Source organism: Macrobrachium rosenbergii, chromosome 12, assembly GCF_040412425.1.
Source record: "Macrobrachium rosenbergii isolate ZJJX-2024 chromosome 12, ASM4041242v1, whole genome shotgun sequence".
NCBI classification, from domain to species: Eukaryota; Metazoa; Arthropoda; class Malacostraca; order Decapoda; family Palaemonidae; genus Macrobrachium; species Macrobrachium rosenbergii.
This window is the reverse complement of record NC_089752.1, coordinates 112,600,457-112,610,456: the sequence shown is the minus strand read 5'-3', so window position 1 is coordinate 112,610,456 and position 10,000 is coordinate 112,600,457. Positions and strand designations below refer to the sequence as shown.

Sequence of the window (10,000 nt, the reverse complement as noted above, 5' to 3'; positions counted from 1 at the left end):
AATAAAAAGATAAAAATGTATTTAAAAAATGCCACGAAGTTTATTCACCAATTTCATAGATTTTATAGATTCTGAACACTCATACAGATGTTGTTTAAATACGCCAGGTCCTTGAAGAACTGGACTGGGAGATGGAAGATGCAACCAACGAAAACTCCAGTTTCATCTCGATCGAGTTTCCTTTGAGGAAAAATGATTCTTCGAAACAGCAGATGTTGTCGATTGTCGACACAGGAAAAGGAGAACTAGATATGTGAGTACGATTCTTTCATTAACAATCGCATCTACAAATAGGTACGTCATCGTACACTTGCATACATGTATGAATGCTAGGCTATGTATAAGTAAAGTATACTTCGTGCGTCCACAACTGGGTACGTAATGGTACATTTGCATACATATACGACTACGATTTTGTATCAAGTGTCTTAAAATGTCAAATGAAAAAAAATATCGTAATATAACCAGTGACGTTTCTGAGGGGGGGCGGCTGTTTGAAATCGCCCCACGGGCCCCAAAGTGAGGGGGGGGCCCAAAATGCGAAATTTAAGAAATAAAATGTCTGAAATTTGCATTTACAAGTGCCTTTAAAATGATCCTACAATTGCTCATATTCTAAAAATTTTCCCGGGGGGCTTACAGCGCCCGCCCCCCCACGAACCCCAGGCTGCTTTGGCTCGCTTCGCTCACCTCCCACCCCATAAGAGGGGCCCCAAAAGCGACTGTGCCCCCCGGGCCCCAAAATGTCTAGGACCGCCCCTGAATATAACACTTATTTAAGCAGGTGTCACATTTTCATAGCACAGGTTTCTTTTCCAAAGTGTCAGCACCTAGGGAGGTGCGCGTTCGCTTAACTGATCCATATGAAAATTAGAAAGAAATACATTTGCATACGCGTGAACTAACATCTGGATATCCTGAGGTCGCTAGTTATCCAAGAATGGGGGAAATGAGATTGTCAGGAGGGTATTATATCCAATAATATGGATACTGAGAAACTGAATCCTGTTCATTCACCACGTAGCAAGGTCAGGGGGCTCTGCGATGCATGTAGTTTAAATAAAGGAAGAGAAAGAAGAAGCTATTGGGTACATACGTCCAAAACGAGGGGGGCCTCTTGCGGTTTGCATGGGTCAAGAGATCTATAACTTTGTACGCTGGAATGGGGGAATTGACAGGAAGTTAAGTAGACGAACATTAATGTCTGGGTTGTCAAGGCGAACGAAGGATTAAAAACATGGGAAGGACATCCCAGCTTTATACAGAAAAACCTCTGAATCTAAATCGATAACAAAAAACGTGTGGATGTGTTAGAACTTATACTTCTTAAAAAAAAAAAAAAATCTGAAGGTCAGAGCAGAGTCAGTTTGATTGGAACCTCATCCTAAGGAATGGTATGATAAATATTCTAAGGCAAGATATTTTTTCGTTATTTTTAATAAATCAGGCCCAAGTCGTCAGTAATGAATCAGTTGCATACATTGTTATTTGACGTAATGAGAGAGAGAGAGAGAGAGAGAGAGAGAGAGAGAGAGAGAGAGAGAGAGAGAGAGAGAGAGAGAGGGCGAAAAGCAATCAAGCACTACGGATGAATTCTGTCATCTTAGACAGACATATAAACAGAATAAGACAGAGAAATAAATATAAACCTTAGGCTTTGAATTTTTAAAAATTTATTCATTGATTTTTTGTTTTTTGCAGAGGGTATCCTTTCGTAGTGAGAAATATCGTGTATCCTAGATGATGAGAGAGAGAGAGAGAGAGAGAGAGAGAGAGAGAGAGAGAGAGAGAGAGAGAGAGAGAGAGAGAGAGCTCAAAGCAATCAAGCAATCCAGAGGAATTCTGTCATCTTAGACAGACATATTATAAACAGAATAACAGAAAGATATAAATCTTAAGACTTGACTATCTTTTTTTTATTTATTCATTGATCTTTCGTTTTTTGCAGAGGGCATCCTTTCGTGGTGAAGGATCCAGTGCGAAACATCGTGTACAGCATCTTTCCCAGATCCTGGAAGGATGAAACCGCACGCCAACTTGCGTGCAAGGAAGAGGGGAAAAAGATGAGTCACTCCTGCAAGGAATTCCTAGGTTCGATCAATCTCTTCCTAAGTATTCTGAACTACAGTCGCTTATTTTAAGAATCTTACGGTTACAGACCAAAATTATTATTATTATTATTATTATTATTATTATTATTATTATTATTATTATTATTATTATTATTATTATTATTATTATCTCAGTCATCCTATTCGACTGGGCGGTATTTATAGTGTGGGGTTCCGGGTTGCATCCTGCCTCCTTAGGAGTCCATCACTTTTCTCACTATGTGCTCTTTTGTTAATAGCACACTCTTCTGCATGAGTTTTATTATTATTATTATTATTATTATTATTATTATTATTATTATTATTATTATTATTATACAGAACATGAACCCTATTCATATGGAACAAGCCCACCATAGGGGCCACTGACTTGAAATTCAAGCTTCCAAAGAATATGGTGCTCATTAGGAAGTAAGAAAGGGTAAAAAGGAAACACAGAATAAAGAGATCTCATCATGGAAGCTTTTGGTCATAGGTCATTACAGTCACGCGTAGAAACTCACGGTTAAAATGTTTTTACAAAAAAAAAATATCTCTTCCCTTTCGTGTTAACTTCTCTATGGTACGATGTAATGACAAGGGAAAAATGATATCGTTATTAATCAAGTGTCATTTTTGGTGTGATCTAAAAGATTCGAGATAAAAAAAAAATAGAAAAAATCTTATTCGCGTTTGGATTCTTCCAGTTTGAGATGACCAGAATCGTTTAAATAGGCTGCTGTCTTGGTGTGCATGAAATTTGCAACTGTATGAAATTTCATTTCATTTTCTATATCTCTCCAAATGAACGATATTGCGCCTACTTTCCTTTACCATCAAAATTCTCTCACGTCGCCTTCTTCCGTTCCTTCTTGCCTCTGCGTCTCTCCCTACGAAATTGAAACTTCTCCCCTTATCTTATTCCTCAGCCGACGAGGAAGAGGCTCAATTTTGTCTGAAATAATTCCCGGGATTGAACGCCTTCGCTGACGTACAGACTTATACCATTGAAATCCAACATTTTCAAAAGTATTATGAGTACTTTAAACATCAGCATATCAACTTTCAGTTTTAGATTGACGCCGAGTTCAATTTACAAAATTAACTAAGAGTGACTCAATTGCGTAAGGAGTGGGTTTGTTTATTTTTGTCCGTTCTTGAATTGGTTCTACATTTCCTATCTTCGTCTTCTTTGCTTTTTCACAGAAACTAACAGAAGCTCAAACGAAGCGTCTCCTTTAGATAAAAAAAAAAATGTTACATCCATTTCTCTCAGTCCACGTGGTTGAAATGCATCAAAAATATTATGAATTCGATGGCTGACTGTTTCGGTCATTTATCTGAAGAGTTTTCTTCTTTATATGGCTCTTGAGAACCAATTTTGGTTAGTATTATATCCCCTCGGACCATACACTGGAATTTTGGGTTTTCGTTGTTCAGGCTACAGCCTACCCCAACGCCAAATCAAAGTCCTCCGAAAAGGAGGCATCGTGCTTAAAATATATAAAAATGGGAAAAAGCACGTTAAAACAAAGAAGAACGGATTCTTGTGATTCAGTATGAATTTTGTTGAAGGCGTTGATTTATATCTGATTTTATTCCAGGTGGGTCTACTTTTTGCAGATGTCCCCCCCCCCAAAAAAAAAACACACACACACATACACATAAGAGCACACACGCACACACGAAAGAGCACACACAGACACGTATATCCACTGCACATTTATTCAGAGCAGCATGAAGATAACCTTGTTCACACACACACACACATACAAACACGTGTCTATTACACATGTACAACAGCATACAAATAACCTCGTTACTGACGGGCGTCAATATTTGCAGAAAATGAAAAAAGGTGTCCCAAGCAATCGCGAGTCTGTGTCCTGGATCTGGGAAAATCCAACGGAACGCTGGACGAGTGTTCCAGCAACTCCAACTGCTCCGCTGGTCACAGGTGTTGCTTCGACAGGTGCGCAAATGCGACCATGTGTAAACCGGAAAGTCGAATCCCGAAGAAACGGATGTCAGCTTCCCTCGACGACGAAGAGAGAGTTACGACGACCACTTCCCCTGGCACGGACGAAATTGTCGATTCGTAAGATATCTTTGTTTTTTCCTTACTGATGCTACGCTGTGGAATTCTAATCCTGCTTCTGTTTTTCCTGATTCTTCTAACGTTCTTTCTTTTCCATTCCCTTATGTTGTTTACTCCGAGCTTAGACGTAAAAGATCCCTGTGTCTGCTTAAGACATAATCATAGTACTGTTTCTATAGATGGATTTAATATATCGGATTTAATTGACATTAAAAAAATTCAATTACGTGATTAAGCGATGAAGTTTGCAGATATTCGGTTAATTGAGAGAGAGAGAGAGAGAGAGAGAGAGAGAGAGAGAGAGAGAGAGGATTCAATGACTCAGTGAGAGAGAGATTCAATGATTCAGAGAGAGAGAGAGAGAGAGAGAGAGAGAGAGAGAGAGAGAGAGAGAGAGAGAGAGAGAGGGGGGGGAGGATTTCAATGATTCAGAAGGAGAGATATAGAGGGGTTTCAATGAGAGAGGGGGAGAGAAGGGGGATTCAATAATTCAGAGAGAAAGAGAGGGAGAGAGAGGGGATTCAATAGTACAGACTGAGAGAGAGAGAGAGAGAGAGAGAGAGAGAGAGAGAGAGAGAGAGAGAGAGAGAGAGAGAGAGAGGAATTCAATAATTTGAGAGAGAGAGAGGGGGATTAAATAATTCAGAGAGAGAGAGAGAGGCGGGGGGGGGGGAATTTCAATGATTCAGTGAGAGAGAGAGACAGAAGGGTTTCAATGATTCAGAGAGAGAGAGAGAGGAAGATTCAATAATTCAGAGGGAAAGATAGAGAGAGAGGGGGATTCAATAGCTCAGACAGAGAGTGAGAGAGAGGGGGCGGGTTTCAATGAGAGAGTGAACCTTACAGTGAACCTTACAATTCGTTCGGGTTGCCCCAGGTCCCTCAGTGTGAGGCACCTTTGATGTCTACCAGAGAGTTGCTAACGCATCTTCCGGTATATTTTGCATCTTCCAGTCTTGGATGGTCTGGGATGCATCTTAGATATTTGTCGAGCTTATTCTTAAACACATCTACGCTCACTCCTGTTATGTTCCTCAGATGAGCTGGTAGCGCATTGAATAGACGCTGCATTATCGATGCTGGTGCGTGGTGGATTAATGTCCTGTGTGCTTTCCTTAATTTTCCTGGTATAGTTTTTGGCACTATTAATCTACCTCTGCTTGCTCTTTTTGATAATTTTAGTTCCATGATGTTTTCGGTAATTCCTTCTATCTGTTTCCATGCTTGAATTACCATGTAGCGTTCTCTTCTCCTTTCAAGACTATATAAATTTAAGAATTGTAGTCTTTCCCAGAGTCAAGGTCCTTAACTTCTTCTATTCTAGCTGTAAATGACCTTTGTACACTCTCTATTTGTGCAATATCCTTTTGGTAGTGTGGGTACCATATTATATTGCAATATTCAAGTGGACTACGTACGTACGTTTTATAAAGCATAATCATGTGTTCAGCTTTTCTAGTTTTGAAGTGCCGGAACAACATTCCCATTTTTGCTTTGCATTTTGCCAATAGAATTGCTATTTGATCATTGCATAACATATTCCTATTCAACATCACACCAAGGTCTTTAACTGCTTCCTTGTTTGTGATTGTCTCATTATTAGGTCCTTTATATGCATATAGCATTCCTACTTTATCACCATAGTTCATTGATTCAAATTTATCAGAGTTAAATACCATCCTATTTATCTCTGCCCATTTATATATTTTGTTTAGGTCTCTTTGTAGCGAGTTCCTATCTTCATCACAAGCAATTTCTCTACTTATTCTTGTGTCATCTGCGAAACTTCTTACTACTGAGTCCTTAACATTACTGTCTATGTCTGCAATCATAATCACAAACAGCAATGCAGCTAACACCGTACCCTGTGGTACACCGGATATTACCGTAGCTTCATCCGATTTCTCATCGTTTGCAATCACTATCTGTTTTCCATTTTGCAAAAATTCTTTTATCCATCTTCCTACTTTGTCAACAATGTTATGTTTTCTAATTTTTTTCGCTAATATATTATGATCTACCTTGTCAAAAGCTTTTGCAAAGTCTAGGTAAACCACATCTGTATCTTTTTCATTTATCATATTTTTATATATGCTTTCATGGTGGACTAACAGTTGGGTTTGTGTACTTTTCCGGGTACAAAACCATGTTGTCCTATATTGAACAATCTATTTTTCATTAAATGTTTCATTATATTTTTTTCATTACCCTTTCATATACTTTCATAATATGAGATGTCAGACTCACAGGCCTATAATTACTTGCCTCTAGTCTTGAACCACTTTTGAAAGTAGGAGTAATATATGCTAATTTATGCTCATCATAAATCTTGCCTGTATCTATACTTTGCCTTAATAATATTGCTAGCGGCTTTGCGATTGAATGAACCACTTTCTTTAACAATATGGCAGGTACTCCATCTGGTCCTGCTGCTGATCCATTTTAATTTCATTAATAGCCTGCACAATATCGGCTTCTGTAATATCTATATCTGATAAGTATTCAGTATTTTCATCTCTTATTTCTGTATCATTATCTTCATTGTCAATTCTAGGTGTAAATTCACTCTTATATCTTTCTGCTAATATGTTACATATTTCCTTTTTTCATTCGTTAATCGCCCTTCAATTCTTAGAGGGCCTATTTCTACTCTTATTTTATTCATCTTTTTGCATATGAATAAAAAATTTTAGGGTTTTGCTTGATATTTTGTAGTGTCATTTCTTCTAGGTTCCATTTTTCATTTTCTTTTGATTGTATAATCTTTTGTTCTGCATTTTCTATCTTACTTTTTAGTTCCATCACTTTCCATGCATTCTTTTCTTTTGCAAGAGCTTTTTCCACTTTCTAATTTTCTGGAACAAGATCCTTCTGTCTCTTGGAATTCGTGACTGATGCTTACTTTTTTTCTTGGTATATATTTTTCCACTATTTCCTCTAATATTTTATATAATATATCGGTATTTACCTGTATATCATCACTTACAAATATGTTTTCCCATTCTTTGTTTAATTCTTCATTTATTTTTGACCAATTTATATTCTTACTATAGAAATTGTATTTTCCATATCCTTCCCATTTTTTCGTCTCTTGCTTTTCTTTGTTTTTGTATGTTCTGGAACGGACTGTTAGTTCTATGACATTATGGTCCGAAATACTCGTGTTATATACTATTATTTCTTTAACATAGTTCACCTCATTCACAAATACTAGGTCTAAAATATTATCCTTTCTTGTTGGTAGGTGATTTATTTGCTGAATGTTATGTTCTAGTAGCATATCTAATAGCTTTTTCAAATTGCCTCTTATCTTCTGCACTACTATTGCTCTCTTTTTATATGTATAAATACAACCACAGTCTCCTATTCGTTCTTTCCATTCTACAAAAGGAAAGTTAAAGTCTCAGTTAGGAGTATAGTCCAGTCCTTGTGATTTCTACATATTTCATCCAATTTTTCAATTATTATGTCAAACTCTTTAGTATTAGGGGTCTATATATTACAATGTTCACTAATTTTTCAGATTCAAATTCTACCGCTATTAATTCACATTCTGTGTTACTATATTTCTCACAGATTTTTCCTTGATTGGCATCTCTCCCATATATCGCGGTTCCCCTTGATTTCTATTATTTCTATCTGATCTATAAGTTTGGAAACCCTTTATCTGGTCATCATTACCAGTCTCTTGGGAATACCAGGTTTCACTTATATTCAATATTTCTATTTTTTCATTTTGGGTTAGTTCTTCTAAGAACTCTATCTTTCTTTTGAGTTACTCGAAACTAGACCCTGCGCGTTCATCACTATGATTGTTTGCATATTATCTCCATTATCTAATATGGGTAATAATAAGGATTTTCCCATGTCTCTTTCCTGTTCTGATATGTTGATCTTTTTTTCATTTCCAGAAATTCGTACATTAAAAATCCAACTTTTCCATTATATTTGTTCTTCCAGCTTCATATTTATTCACTTTGTGCATAAACCTGCACTTATCTCCATATCTGCACCATCCCCTTGCATCATAGATACATTGCTTGTTCCTTGTGCTATATCTAGGTGCTGATGGCTCATATCGTGGTGCTGACTTTTCATAATGTGTTGTTGGCTTGCTTTTTGCCTTCATCACATGATCTTTGTTCTTTTCTTTATTTGTTTCATTTTTCCTTGGTTTTTATATGTATTTGATTTTTTTTATTTTGATTTTGGTCTTTCATGGCTACAGGATGCATGTACCTACATTTCTTATTAAACCTACATCCATTTCCTTCTTTCCAGTTTCTACATATTTTTGGATGTAGATCTCTGCATTCCTCTTCATAGCCATCTAGATATGCACATTTGCCATAGATCTCATAATTGTGACATATCTTGGGATGTTTGTAATAACATCTTTCACCAAACCTGCAATTCCCTCTTTTCAAAAGGGTGCATACTGTGTCTTTCTTTTCTTTTTTTTTCTTGTTCATTCCCCTCAGTATGGAGATCCGGGTACAACCTCTTTGGGATTTTATTTTGATTTATCAGGTCATAATTTATTTCTTCATATGTATGTTGCTGTATTGCCTCATATGTAGAATCTATGAGTTTCTCTGCATCCATACTATTATCCTGTTCTTTGTTTTCATTAATCTTTTCTCTCTCTTCAGTCTTATTTTCTTCTCTATTTTCCTCTTCTTCCTCTTCTTCATCTTCTTCATCTTCTTCATCCTCCACAATCTGTACATTAAGTCTTGATTTAATGACCTTGTCTATCCATACTAGACATGTTGAGCAAAATATTTTTGTGTCCTTATTTCTATTTTGCTCAACTTCAGCACATGACAGGGTGTGTCGGTACGTGGCAAGCATAGCATTTCCTAATCAGGTTTTGTGGATTTACAATGCTATACCACACTCTACATAGTTTACATGCTTTAGGCATCCGTTTGCCTATTGCATCAATCAATATATTCACTAATTCCACCTTACTTATTTTCTTTGATGGAATGTGTTGATTTTTGTAGATTTTCTTTATAAGTCTTTTGATAACTTGAACTTTCATTGGTATCTCTTCTATTATTTTCATTATATTTTCTACAGATTTGCTCCAGCTTGAAGGATCGTATCCTTTCAATATGTCTGTGAATGATTTCACATCTTTTGGTCAATGTTGCAATTAATCTCCATGATCAGCAAACCAAGTTCCCTTCCTGCCAATTCATCGTATTGAATATCACCGATGCAAGCTAGATTTCGCCACCTTTTGCCACTGTTGGCTGATTCCTCCATGATTTTCTGATTTTATTAATTCACTCGTAGACAACTTATTAGACGGTTTTTCGCTCTAATCTGATATTAAGCTAATCACCGATAGTTCACGAACACTTTTAGCTATATTTCATTCGCTAATTGTATGTAAGACGCGTATTATCGGGTAGATTATCCAGACCATGAACGATTACGTCTCACCGAGAGAATGTCACATCACAGAGAGAGAGAGAGAGAGAGAGAGAGAGAGAGAGAGAGAGAGAGAGAGAGAGAGAGAGAGAGAGAGGAATTCAATAATTTGAGAGAGAGAGAGGGGGATTAAATAATTCAGAGAGAGAGAGAGGGGGAATTTCAATGATTCAGTGAGAGAGAGAGACAGAAGGGTTTCAATGATTCAGAGAGAGAGAGAGAGAGGGAGGATTCAATAATTCAGAGGGAAAGATAGAGAGAGGGGGGGATTCAATAGCTCAGACAGAGAGTGAGAGAGAGGGGGCGGGTTTCAATGATTGAGAGAGAGAGAGAGAGAGAGAGAGAGAGAGAGAGAGAGAGAGAGAGAGAG

At 37.1% G+C, this 10,000-nt stretch overlaps 1 protein-coding gene across 2 annotated transcripts in view; it reads left to right on the top strand.

Annotated features, from left to right (window-relative positions):
- Positions 1-10,000, top strand: part of LOC136843889 (uncharacterized) — a 229,836-nt gene that overhangs the window by 2,085 nt on the left and 217,751 nt on the right. For both annotated transcript variants that reach the window (XM_067112766.1, XM_067112767.1), the window contains exons 3-5: positions 108-253; positions 1,949-2,091; positions 3,936-4,188. In XM_067112766.1, the coding sequence (XP_066968867.1) occupies positions 108-253; positions 1,949-2,091; positions 3,936-4,188 (542 nt within the window). The remainder of the gene's footprint in view (positions 1-107; positions 254-1,948; positions 2,092-3,935; positions 4,189-10,000) is intronic.